Genomic DNA, 14,241 nt, shown 5'->3' with positions numbered 1-14,241 from the left:
AGAAAACAACAACAAACGAGATGATGAATGAGCAGCTCCCACAGAAGGGCAGCGTGTGACGTTTAAGGAACACACATCAGAGGCCTGAAGCAGGTCGAGCGAACTCCACGGTTCAGAGGGACGCTGTGATTCATTGTAATGGTCTGACTTTCAGTATGACGATTGGATGACTGATCACCATGGTAACCAGATCAGCCTGTATGAGACTCTGCTGCTGACATATGATGGTCATAAAAGATTACAGCGACACCTTCGACTTTATTATCACTCAGTTATTCTCATGGTGTCCCACAAGGCTCCATCCGAGATCACCTGCTGTTTTATTTGTCTTCTACCACGAGGGAGTCATGATAGAGTTATATAAACACACACACAGGTAAACACACAGGTAAACACACACACAGGTAAACACACACACAGGTAAACACACACACAGGTAAACACACAGGTAAACACACACACAGGTAAACACACAGGTAAACAGACAGACAGGTAAACACACACACAGGTAAACACACACACAGGTAAACACACAGGTAAACACACACACAGGTGAACAGACAGGTAAACAGACAGACAGGTAAACACACAGGTAGACACACAGACAGGTAAACAGACAGGTAAACAGACAGACAGGTAAACAGACAGGTAAACAGACAGACAGGTAAACAGACAGACAGGTAAACACACAGGTAAACACACACACAGGTAAACAGACAGGTAAACAGACAGACAGGTAAACAGACAGACAGGTAAACACACAGGTAAACACACAGGTAAACACACAGGTAAACACACACACAGGTGAACAGACAGGTAAACAGACAGACAGGTAAACACACAGACAGGTAAACACACAGGTAAACACACACACAGGTAAACAGACAAGTAAACAGACAGACAGGTAAACAGACAGACAGGTAAACACACACACAGGTAAACACACAGGTAAACACACACACAGGTAAACAGACAGACAGGTAAACACACAGGTAAACACACACACAGGTAAACAGACAGACAGGTAAACACACAGGTAAACACACAGACAGGTAAACAGACAGGTAAACAGACAGACAGGTAAACTGACAGGTAAACACACACACAGGTAAACAGACAGACAGGTAAACAGACAGGTAAACAGACAGGTAAAGTACCAAGGTGTCCTTGCTGGTGTAATGGACCATCCAGCCCTCCTTCATCACGTTGCTGCTCTTCCTCTTCGTGTGTTTGACGGACTGAACGACTCGCATCAAAGGGATGTTGTTACTGGTGGACGGGCTGCAGGAGGGCGGGACAAACGTGAGCCTCACATCTCTGCTTCTGTGTGTGTGTGTGTGTGTGTGTGTGTGTGTGTGTGTGTGTGTGTGTGTACCTGATGGCCCGGTTTGACTCGTCCAGGTCGGGGTCGTGCATGTCGCAGAGGTCGCTAGGCCCCGCCTCCAGCATGAGACCCCCCTCTGATGTCAGAGCTTCGTCCATGTCGTCCATCAGGCCTCCTCTGTCCATGTCACTGTCGTCAAGGCAACCCTCCACCATGATGACGTCTGACTCCGCCCCCGGGCTCAGGAGCTCTGAACACAAGAAAGACACAGACGCAGAAATTAAGTTCAACGTTTTTTTACTTCAGTGTGTGTGTGTGTGTGTGTGTGTGTGTGTGTGTGTGTGTGTGTGTGAGAGAAACTTGCCTCCATTTTTGGACACCTCTCCCAGACAGTTGTTTGGCACTTTCGGAGCACATCGTTTGTGACAGTTAAATTTACAGTCTGAGACAGAAACAGGAAGCAGAGCGTGCGTGAGGTCACAGGTCACATGGTTCCCTGCAGAGAACCTTTGAGTGTAAGAGGCTGCAGAGCAGGTGTGCTACCTTTGCACTGCAGGCCCTGTCTGAAGAGGCCTTTGAGCAGCTTCTTGCAGTGCTGGCAGACGGTGGGTCGGGTGTACGAGTGGATCAGGAACGTGTGCGGGACTTTGACCTTGGACAGCAGGATCTTGTCGAGTTCGATGGGACGCCCGACGTACGACTGAGAGCTGGAGCGCCGCTCTCTCCCCGGGAAGTACTCCAACTGGTTCTTCTGCTGCGGGGGGGCGACGGAGGTCAGAACACTTTATGGATCAACACGTCTCTAAAGAGATGCTGAACACGTTTTTAAACCAGTCGGACTCTGAATCAAAGTGTTTCATTAGAAATGCATGAAATGGAACTCTGGCCGAGTTTAGGAAGCAAATATCCAGAAACATAAACATTCAGTCAAGCTCGAGTCCTCAGACAGGTTAATGATGGACTCCATCGTTAGGACTTACCTCCATACTTGGACTGACCGGAGACTGAACCAGGAGAGAGAGCAGAAAGAAAGTTAAAGGTTTTCATTTTGCAGGATTCTTCTGTCAGACATGGTGGCTACATCTGCTCAAATCATTTATTTTAATTAGTACGTCGACATCTACATCTGTATATCTACACATCTATATATCTACATCTACACATCTACATCTGTATATCTACATAGCTATATATCTACATCTACACATCTACATCTGTATATCTACACATCTATATATCTACATCTACACATCTACATCTGTATATCTACACAGCTATATATCTACATCTACACATCTACATCTGTATATCTACATAGCTATATATCTACATCTACACATCTACATCTGTATATCTACACAGCTATATATCTACATCTACACATCTACATCTGTATATCTACATAGCTATATATCTACATCTACACATCTACATCTGTATATCTACACTGTATATTTACATCTCTAGCTCTACATTGTATATCTACATCTCTAGCTCTACATTGTATATCTACATCTCTAGCTCTACACTGTATATCTACATCTCTAGCTCTACACTGTATATCTACATCTCTAGCTCTACACTGTATATCTACATCTCTAGCTCTACACTGTATATCTACACTGTATATCTACATCTCTAGCTCTACACTGTATATCTACATCTCTAGCTCTACACTGTATATCTACATCTGTATATCTACATCTCTAGCTCTACACTGTATATCTACATCTGTATATCTACATCTCTAGCTCTATAGGCAGTGAACCCGGGTCTACTGACCAGTAAAGCGTCGTCGGTGTAGTGTGGCGGCGAGGGCTCAGCAGAGAGGGGGCGACACATGTTGACCAGCCCGCCCGTCAGGGACACGTTGGACGAGCGCCGCCTCCGCACGCCGCTGCAGTTGTTGGGGATCTTAAAGGCACAGCGCTTGTGATAGTTCAGCCCGCAGCCTGGACACGAGGACAAGCAGGCTCAGAAACCAGAAGGACAGGGACGGACAGCACGTGGCGTCCTGCGTACGTACCTTCACACTTCAGTCCCTGACGCACCAGACCCCACAGCATCTCGCCACAGTGGTCGCAGAACGCCGGCGCTCGGTACGAGTGGACGAACAGACAGTGAGGACGGATCTGAAAGTCCTCCACCGTGGCTGAAGCTGCAGGAAGTAGGACAGAGAGACATTTAACAACGACCTTCGAACCACCGACGCCTGTCCAGCACGCCGTCTGCAGCACGCCTGTCCAGCACGCCGTCTGCAGCACGCCTGTCCAGCACGCCGTCTGCAGCACGCCAGAGTAGGTTGTTGTAGGAGGTTTAGAAAACAGCACGCCACCGCCTGCAGACGACGCAGGGGTCACACCCTGAACTGCTTATCAGCCAATCACAGAGCTGACATGTAGACACACCCACAGTCACACCTGCAGACAGTTCAGAGCATGTGATTGGACGGTGGGAGGAAGCCGGAGAGAACGCACGCCATGCACGGGGAGAACATGCAGACGGCACACAGAGAGGCTCCTGACAGACGGGGATTCAAACCAGCAACCTCCTCGCTGACAGGGGACAGAGGCAACCACTGATCCCCAAAAACATGATGGCGCTCTACGTCGCCCCCTACAGGCGCTGACGCACTGACGGGTTTCTAAAAGTTTGGAACAACAATAGAACTCTATGACGAATCAAAGGGAAGATTTATGGCTGGGAACCTCGGATGTGTCCTGATTCCGGATCCCGAGCTGCTCGGAGGAGGAGGAGGAGGAGGAGGAGGAGGAGGAGGAGGAGGAGATAAACAGCGGCGCAGACAAAGAGTAATGAATGGGTTGTTAGCGGGTATTTTGTAAATGTTTGGGAGCGATGAGAGGCTCTCAGCGGGCGCAGATGGACCGAGTGTGCGTTCGGTTGGCCAGCAGGCTTTTGGCAAGGCATGATGGGATATCACGTTTTAGCTTCCCTCTCTCTCTCTCTCTGTCTCTCTCTCTCTCTCTCTGTCTCTCTCTCTCTTTGCACGTATTTCAAAATGCCTCCCGCCTTTCCGGCGTCCTCGCCGTGGTCCTCCAGCAGAATGCGTCCCTGATTAGACATTCTGCTGCAGGAAATTACCTCCATCTATTCAAATGATTGTTTGTGCTTTTTGTTTGGAGGGAGTGTGAACGAGCCCCCAAACTGTTATTACATGCTTCAGTGTGTGTGTGTGTGTGTGTGTGTGTGTGTGTGTGTGTGTGAGGCTCTCCCAGGTAGTCACAGTGTGAAGATGTGGGGGAATTAGCAGCGTGGAGGAGCGCTCGCGTGTAGCCAGAAAACAAACGGGACGAACCATGACATACATGTTTGAACCGACGTGACGTGAAGTCAGAGAAACTTTATTATCTCTGTCTCTGTCTGTCTGTCTCTCTCTGTCTGTCTCTCTATCTGTCTGTCTCTGTCTCTCTCTCTGTCTGTCTCTGTCTCTCTCTCTGTCTCTCTCTCTCTCTCTCTCTGTCTCTGTCTGTCTCTCTGTCTCTGTCTCTCTCTCTCTCTCTCTATCTGTCTGTCTCTGTCTCTCTCTCTGTCTCTGTCTGTCTCTCTCTCTCTCTCTGTCTCTCTCTCTCTCTCTCTATCTGTCTCTCTCTGTCTCTCTCTGTCTCTCTCTCTCTGTCTGTCTCTCTCTCTCTGTCTCTCTCTCTCTCTCTGTCTCTCTCTCTCTCTCTCTATCTGTCTCTCTCTGTCTCTCTCTGTCTCTCTCTCTCTGTCTGTCTCTCTCTCTCTGTCTCTCTCTCTCTCTCTCTATCTGTCTCTGTCTGTCTCTGTCTCCCTCTCAGCAGGTAAACATAGACTGTTAAGACAGAAGGTTATTATAGGTCAACCTTACTGTAGCGCATCGCATCACTATGACGTCACTGCTCACCTTTCCGAGTTCCGTGTCGTTTTCCACGCCCACAGTCATCTCCCTCATCCAATGACAGCCCTCAGAATAACCCGCGCAGTCTGAACGCACATCCAGGAAGTGAGAGGACGAGTCTTATGTCAGGTGTCCACCCAGCTCAAGAAGACTGAACTACGACACGGTGAGTAGATACCTGGTGTGTGTGTGCGTGCGCGCGCGTGTGTTTCATGCTCCTGGTTCTGGGAGTCCGCGGTAAAACCCGGAGCGGATTTCTGTCTCAGTGTTTTGTTCTGTGTTTGAACTCCGGACCGGACTGATCAACAAAACCAGAACGGATTTTTACCTGAGTGGAATGAACTCTGACATGTACGGAGGCCTGGAGGGGACAAGGCTGCTCCTACATCCTATTCATGTTGATTTTGTAAGTTAAATATTCTCACTCAGGGTGGGAGGCTTGTTGTGACTTTTGAACTTTAGTGATTGAGATTTATTGGCTCTTAAGAATCGTCATTCAGGAGAAGAGAGCAGCGAGAGCCGTCGTCTCAGTGTATTTTTAGGCTTCTAACAGACCTGCTGCTCGCTCCTTCAGGGGTGTCAGCGTTTGTTTCCTTCCTCCTGCAGGATCAGTCACACCTTAAAAATCACCTCCATGACTGATTTTACTTTTTGTGCCGTCGTAGAAACGTACGGTGTCACTTTGGGTTCAAAGAGTGAACGGCGTGACGGAAGTCATCAGACTCCGGTCTCTGCAGAAACTAAATGTTGTGCATGATTAGATTAGCATGCTTTTTATAAGTCAGAGTGAAGAACGCGTCTCTCTGCAAACTAAGCTACAGTTAGCGATGTCACACTCTGGGGAGTTGCAGTATCCAGGAGCACATCTGTCCTTTGCAGGTCTTGAGTGCGACCCGAGGAGGAGGCGGAGCCCTGTGGTCAGTGAGCGTGCAGGACCACGCGGCCCTGCTTCAGACTGGAGCAGGCTGAAGACCGCTGTTTCTGTTACGTCCCTTTTTGTTAGCAACCCTAGCTAACACCGCACACAGGCAGCCACATATAGCGGGTGGCGGTTGATCTTTTCTGGCCCTGAGAGAAGAGGTGGATCCTCAGATTTCTGTTAAATACAGATAAAGACGTTGGCAGGCTTTAGCACTTCAAAGGTCCAGGAGGACAGATCCAGACTTTAATGTGAGGTCCAGATTCTGGACCTGACACGATGCACATCTACGACGTCTGATCCTCGAAATGAAAGAAAGACTGACTGATTTACTCCGTGTTCAGAATCAGGTGCTGAATCCCCCCCCCCCCCCGTGATGTCATCCTCCGGCCCGTCTCACCTGACAGCACGGCCTCCACCAGGTCCCCCTCCTGGATCTGAGAGGCCGAGCGGAGCAGCTGCAGCACATTCTCCGACGTCTGGTCATGACGAAACAGCAGGATCTTCTCGTACATGCCGTAGAACACGCACTCCGGGATCTGAAGGAGAACACACGCAGAGAACAGTCAGACGGTTCAGACCGTCCGTGTGGGGAAAGTCTCGTCAAACATTTGCACACAAAAGAAACAAAGCAGGATTTTGGACGTCGTCCCTCGTCACTTGTTTTGGCGTCGCTCGATGTTTTGGCTGCCAGTAAAAACAGGAGGGACAGAAATCAGCTCCAACAACACGTTGAACGTACACATATGTGCCCATGAGTGAGGATTGTGCTCGTACAGGACTTTCAAATATGTGAGCCTTCTCATTAATCACAGCAGTGCCAATTTAACCACGATTTAACTACAATTTAACCAGGATGTAACCAGGATGTAACCAGCCATGATTTAACCAGGATGGAACCAGGATGAAACCACGATTTAACCAGGATGTAACCGCGATTTAACTACAATTTACCAGGATGTAACCAGCCAGGATGTAACCAGCCAGGATGTAACCAGGATTTAACCAGGATGTAACCAGCCAGGATGTAACCAGCCAGGATGTAACCAGGATGTAACCTGCCAGGATGGAACCATGATTTAACTACAATTTAACCAGGATGTAACCACGATGTAACCAGGATGTAACCAGCCATGATGTAACCAGGATGTAACCGCGATGTAACCGCGATCTAACCAAGATTTAACCAGGATTTAACCAGGATGTAACCAGGATGTAACCAAGATTTAACCAGGATGTAACCAAGATTTAACCAGGATGTAACCAAGATTTAACCAGGATGTAACCAGGATGTAACCAGGATTTAACCAAGATTTAACCAGGATGTAACCAGGATGTTACCAGGATGTAACCAAGATGTAACCAAGATTAAACCAGGATGTAACCAGGATGTAACCAAGATGTAACCAGGATGTTACCAGGATGTAACCAGGATGTAACCAGGATGTAACCACGATTTAACCAGGATGTAACCAGGATGTAACCAAGATTTAACCAGGATGTTACCAGGATGTAACCAGGATGTAACCAGGATGTAACCAGGATGTTACCAGGATGTAACCAGGATGTTACCAGGATGTAACCAGGATGTAACCAGGATGTAACCAGGATGTTACCAGGATGTAACCACGATTTAACCAGGATGTAACCAGGATGTAACCAAGATTTAACCAGGATGTTACCAGGATGTAACCAGGATGTAACCAGGATGTAACCACGATTTAACCAGGATGTAACCAGGATGTAACCAGGATGTTACCAGGATGTTACCAGGATGTAACCAGGATGTTACCAGGATGTAACCAAGATTTAACCAGGATGTTACCAGGATGTAACCAGGATGTTACCAGGATGTAACCAAGATTTAACCAGGATGTAACCAAGATTTAACCAGGATGTTACCAGGATGTAACCAGGATGTAACCAGGATGTAACCAAGATTTAACCAGGATGTAACCAGGATGTAACCAGGATGTTACCAGGATGTTACCAGGATGTAACCAGGATGTTACCAGGATGTAACCAGGATGTAACCAGGATAGAGGAAGAGGAGAAATGAGGAGATTTGATGTCCATCAGCTGACGATCGGGAGGAGAATGAATCATTTTATAACACATTCATCGAGTCATTAGCCAGCCTGATTGGTCCTCACAAGGGTAGTGGGATAAATAAGCCACACACACACACACACACACACACACACACACACACACACACACACACACACACACACACACACACACACACACACACTGAGGGGTGAACCACAGAAAGGTACATGTGCATTTCACTGTTAAGAATCGATGCAGACACGCTGAAACGAGCAACACAACGACCAACTGCAGAGTGACTGCTGAGTCTGCTATCGAACGTCTACACACACACACACAAATGTACACACTCACACAAATGTACACACACACACAAGTGTACACACACACAGACACACACACACACACACAAGTGTACACACACACACAGACACGCACACACAAGTACACAACACATAAATAAGGAGAAGTGGTTCGGTGAGGCCACGACATGTTTCTGCAGCACATGACAACCTCGCTGGCAGGCTCGTTAGCTCGTTGATGCCAACAGGAACAATACAGTGTGTGTACTACAGTACCCAGAATGCCTTGCAGGAAGCAAAGGAGCTGCAGGTGAATATTTAGGATAATAGATTTAATGGAGAACATGTTGAACCAAAGTGGAGGAGGAGGAGGAGGAGGAGAGGGATCAGCCTTGAGTTTTGGGTGCCATGACAACTAGACTAGCACTGCTGCTATGGTGACAGCACACACACACACACACACACACACACACACACACACACACACAAACATGATGTATCTATGAAGTGTGTTGTTGAGGATATTATTGAGGGGGGGGGGGGGACTACAGCTGCAAGCGGAGTAGGTGAGAGAGAGAAGGGGGGTCTGATCACCTCCCTCTCTCCTCCTGTTTTTAAAGTCTAAAGGTTTTTTTTTTCTGTTTTCTTCTGCAGCTCTTGTCTGTTGTTTTTAAATGTGCTCTATCAATAAAGTTGGGTTGAATTGGTTGACGTGATGAGTCCAGTCGTCACCCTGAACAGTTATAATCCCCTTTAAGTCCACCAGTTAGACCCAGGACAGCCAAAGAGAGCACCCAGTAACCCTGGCCCAGTCCACACATGAGGACTGGGCCAGGGCCAGGTCTACACTCTGATGGGTTTTTTAAGCTTGTTGCTGAAGTCTTTCAACTGGAGAGTAAAAGCAATGAAACCTTCAGGTCTGTTCTGACACCCTGTGCTGACACGGCTCAGCTGGAGTCATCCATACCTGCTGCATTTAGACCAGCCCGCTATTATTAGAGCTCCTCCTGCTGTGACTCCTGAACACGCTGACACACTCACTCTCAAAAGACTTCAGACCTGGTTGTTGCTGTGGGCAGATTGAAGCCCCTCTGCCCCTCCATCATCTACCCCTCCATCATCTGCCCCTCCATCATCTGCCCCTCCATCCTCTGCCCCTCCATCATCTGCCCCTCCATCATCTACCCCTCCATCATCTGCCCCTCCATCATCTGCCCCTCCATCATCTACCCCTCCATCATCTGCCCCTCCATCATCTGCCCCTCCATCCTCTACCCCTCCATCATCTGCCCCTCCATCATCTACCCCTCCATCATCTGCCCCTCCATCATCTGCCCCTCCATCATCTGTCCTCCATCCTCTGCCCCTCCATCATCTGTCCTCCATCCTCTGCCCCTCCATCATCTGCCCCTCCATCATCTGTCCTCCGTCCTCTGCCCCTCCGTCCTCTGCCCCTCCGTCCCCTCCGTCCTCTGCCCCTCCGTCCCCTCCATCCTCTGCCCCTCCGTCCCCTCCATCCTCTGCCCCTCCGTCCTCTGCCCCTCCATCATCTGCCCCTCCGTCCCCTCCATCCTCTGCCCCTCCGTCCCCTCCATCCTCTGCCCCTCCGTCCTCTGCCCCTCCATCATCTGCCCCTCCATCCTCTGCCCCTCCATCATCTGCCCCTCCATCATCTGTCCTCCATCCTCTGCCCCTCCATCATCTGCCCCTCCATCGTCTACCCCTCCATCATCTGCCCCTCCATCATCTGCCCCTCCATCCTCTGCCCCTCCGTCCCCTCCATCCTCTGCCCCTCCATCATCTGCCCCTCCATCCTCTGCCCCTCCATCATCTGCCCCTCCATCATCTGCCCCTCCATCATCTGTCCTCCATCCTCTGCCCCTCCATCATCTGTCCTCCATCCTCTGCCCCTCCATCATCTGCCCCTCCATCATCTACCCCTCCATCATCTGCCCCTCCATCATCTGCCCCTCCATCCTCTGCCCCTCCGTCCCCTCCATCCTCTGCCCCTCCATCATCTACCCCTCCATCATCTGCCCCTCCATCCTCTGCCCCTCCATCATCTGCCCCTCCATCATCTGCCCCTCCATCATCTGTCCTCCATCCTCTGCCCCTCCATCATCTGCCCCTCCATCATCTGCCCCTCCATCATCTGTCCTCCATCCTCTGCCCCTCCATCATCTGCCCCTCCATCATCTGTCCTCCATCCTCTGCCCCTCCATCATCTGCCCCTCCATCATCTGTCCTCCGTCCTCTGCCCCTCCATCATCTGCCCCTCCATCCTCTGCCCCTCCATCATCTGTCCTCCATCCTCTGCCCCTCCATCCTCTGCCCCTCCATCATCTGCCCCTCCATCATCTGCCCCTCCATCATCTGTCCTCCGTCCTCTGCCCCTCCGTCCTCTGCCCCTCCGTCCCCTCCGTCCTCTGCCCCTCCGTCCTCTGCCCCTCCGTCGCCTCCATCCTCTGCCCCTCCGTCCCCTCCATCCTCTGCCCCTCCGTCCTCTGCCCCTCCATCCTCTGCCCCTCCATCCTCTGCCCCTCCGTCCCCTCCATCCTCTGCCCCTCCGTCCCCTCCGTCCCCTCCGTCCTCTGCCCCTCCGTCCTCTGCCCCTCCATCCTCTGCCCCTCCATCATCTGCCCCTCCATCATCTGTCCTCCATCCTCTGCCCCTCCGTCCCCTCCATCCTCTGCCCCTCCATCCCCTCCATCATCTGCCCCTCCATCCTCTGCCCCTCCATCATCTGCCCCTCCGTCCTCTGCCCCTCCATCATCTGCCCCTCCATCATCTGCCCCTCCATCATCTGTCCTCCGTCCTCTGCCCCTCCATCATCTGCCCCTCCATCCTCTGCCCCTCCATCATCTGTCCTCCGTCCTCTGCCCCTCCATCATCTGCCCCTCCGTCCTCTGCCCCTCCGTCCTCTGCCCCTCCGTCCCCTCCGTCCTCTGCCCCTCCGTCCTCTGCCCCTCCGTCCCCTCCATCCTCTGCCCCTCCGTCCCCTCCATCCTCTGCCCCTCCGTCCTCTGCCCCTCCATCCTCTGCCCCTCCGTCCTCTGCCCCTCCATTCTCTGCCCCTCCGTCCTCTGCCCCTCCGTCCTCTGCCCCTCCGTCCTCTGCCCCTCCGTCCCCTCCATCCTCTGCCCCTCCGTCCCCTCCATCCTCTGCCCCTCCGTCCTCTGCCCCTCCATCATCTGCCCCTCCGTCCTCTGCCCCTCCATCCTCTGCCCCTCCGTCCTCTGCCCCTCCATCATCTGCCCCTCCCTGACTGGTTCCTGTCTTTGAGTGTCTCAGGCTGCTTGTTGCTGGATGAATCTGTCAGTGTGCTGTCATGTTGTTGCACCTGTCGTCACGTGTTGCTCTGCACAGACTGTAGGAACACACCTGTTGTCGTCACGTGTTGCTCTGCACAGACTGTAGGAACACACCTGTTGTCGTCACGTGTTGCTCTGTCACGTCTTCAACATGTCTTCAGTGAAGACAGGGACATTTGAGAAAGCGTCCCTGGAGAGACGGAGCTCTTTGTTTGAGAGGAGGATACGGGGACATCTGATTGGTGGTCGTCTTTAAAGAGTCCCCTCCCCTCTCAGAACACGCAGGACCTCGTCACCTCGCTCTGTGTGTGTGTGTGTGTGTGTGTGTGTGTGTGTGTGTGTGTGTGTTTTAATAAAAACTCTGCGCTGGAACAGACTGAACACCTGACGACACTTTGAGAACGCCTTATAAGGATGAGAGACGGCCGTCACCATGACGACGGGACATGCTGCAATGAAGCCATTTATAAACCTGTGTGTGTGTGTGTGTGTGTGTGTGTGTGAGCACCATTATGTAGTGACATCAGCAGCAGATTATGAAGCTGCGTGTGTGTGTGTGTGTGTGTGTGTGCGTGTGTGTGCGTGTGTGTGCGTGTGTGTGTGTGTGTGTGTGTGTGTGTGCGCGCACTGATTGTATATTTAAAGTTCAGCTCTGAACGTGTTCATCTCCACGACAGTGTTTCTTCTTCACTCTGGATGTACAGACTGTGGTCTGGATCGGAGGCCAGTACGGGAAGTGGTCCAGCTTGTGATGGTCACATGACTTAAGTCGGAGGACAGAATGTGAATAAATCAAAGCGACACAAGAAATGATGAAAGAGCGACGATGAAGAGCGAGATGAACAAAAGACACATGAAAGGATGAAAGACAGAGAACAATGACAGAAAACACAAACACATCTGTTCCCCTTCACTCAGTGTGTGTGTGTGTGTGTGTGTGTGTGTGTGTGTGTGTGTGTGTGTGTGTGTGTGTCTCATAATGGCCCTTGGAAGGACACTTCACAGGCGCAATCATCATCAGTTGCCAGGCAACGAGGAGGAACAGCTACCGGCAGAAACACAGAGTACACAGCTTTATTATCACTGTCACAGAGGTGTGTGTGTGTGTGTGTGTGTGTGTGTGTGTGTGTGTGTGTGTTTGCTCAGTGACACTCAAAGTGTTGGACAGTGTCTCTGGTCATTCCTGGGGTCGAAGTTGGACTTTACCGACACAGATAAAATAACTTGTTTCAATGTTGTGCATTTAACAGTGGTGAAAATGAATTTAACCCCGGTTAGGACAAACGTTTTCAGTCAGAGGAAAGTGACCTTGAAAGGGCGTGTAACCTTGAAAGGGCGTGTGACCTTGAAAGGGCGTGTCCTTTTCAAGGTCTGACCCGTTGAGTTTACACTGAAGCAACTGGACGCTGCGGCGCCTGCTGTCTGTCTGTGTCAGGACTGTAGCCTTTAGCTGCAGGTGTGTGTGAGACACACACACACACACACACACACACACACACACACACATATATACACACACACACACACACACACACACACACACACACACACACACACAGACATGATGGAGTGTGTTTCTGCTGGATTCAAACAAAATACATCACCTTCCAACAGGGAGACTTAAACAAAGCAGCCTGCTGTCTTTAGAGAATCTGTCAACAAGCCTGACTCCGAGTAAATCGACCTATGACCAGCAGAGAGCGAGCAGAGAGCGAGCAGAGCGCGAGCAGAGAGCGAGCAGAGAGCGAGCAGAGAGCGAGCAGAGAGCGAGCAGAGAGCGAGCGAGCAGAGAGCGAGCAGAGCGCGAGCAGAGAGCGAGCAGAGAGCGAGCAGAGAGCGAGCAGAGAGCGAGCAGAGAGCGAGCAGAGAGCGAGCAGAGAGCGAGCAGAGAGCGAGCAGAGCGCGAGCAGAGAGCGAGCAGAGAGCGAGCAGAGAGCGCGAGCAGAGAGCGAGCGAGCAGAGAGCGAGCAGAGAGCGAGCAGAGAGCGCGAGCAGAGCGCGAGCAGAGCGAGCTCGCCGTCCAGGTGTGGTTGGAGCTGCGGCTCGTTGGACAGAAGCTCACAGAGAGACAGATTATTATTATTATAAGTCTCTAAAAGGCTCCAACAGCACCAACATGACCCAGAGGTCAAAGGTCAGGGACTGAATCAGCTGAGGGGACAGCTAGCAGCTCCCAGCTGTCACTCAAAGAGGCCACGCCCCCTAAGTCGACATGCCTTGAAGCCCTCATGGTGAACAGGTGAGCTGTATGAACAGAGAGAAACTCAAAAGAAATATTTAGTGAAAGTTTGGCACTTTGTGAAAGCCTTTAATAATGCTCTCATCAAACACCTGTTTTCACACACACACACACACACACACACACACACACACACACACACACACACCTTCTCCTGTTAATCACTTCATTTGCTGCTATTTGAGGTGTTAAGTGTCGCATGTTGCGAGTGATG

The 14,241-nt window shown here is 50.9% G+C and overlaps 1 protein-coding gene across 4 annotated transcripts in view; it reads right to left on the bottom strand.

The window, feature by feature from the left end:
• The window catches only part of prkd1 (protein kinase D1), a 32,796-nt gene that overhangs the window by 13,725 nt on the left and 4,830 nt on the right, over positions 1-14,241 (bottom strand). For 2 of the 4 annotated variants that reach the window (XM_079369645.1, XM_079369647.1), the window contains exons 2-9: positions 6,524-6,662; positions 3,351-3,482; positions 3,107-3,276; positions 2,305-2,328; positions 1,868-2,078; positions 1,689-1,766; positions 1,376-1,574; positions 1,158-1,281 (exon numbers count right to left, since the gene is read on the bottom strand). In XM_079369645.1, the coding sequence (XP_079225771.1) occupies positions 1,158-1,281; positions 1,376-1,574; positions 1,689-1,766; positions 1,868-2,078; positions 2,305-2,328; positions 3,107-3,276; positions 3,351-3,482; positions 6,524-6,662 (1,077 nt within the window). The remainder of the gene's footprint in view (positions 1-1,157; positions 1,282-1,375; positions 1,575-1,688; positions 1,767-1,867; positions 2,079-2,304; positions 2,329-3,106; positions 3,277-3,350; positions 3,483-6,523; positions 6,663-14,241) is intronic. The other 2 variants (XM_079369646.1, XM_079369648.1) reach the window with 1 other exon arrangement.

Source organism: Symphodus melops, assembly GCF_947650265.1.
Source record: "Symphodus melops genome assembly, chromosome: 19".
Lineage (NCBI taxonomy): Eukaryota > Metazoa > Chordata > Actinopteri > Labriformes > Labridae > Symphodus > Symphodus melops.
The sequence above is the reverse complement of the archived record's forward strand: the minus strand, read 5'-3'. Positions and strand labels throughout refer to the sequence as shown.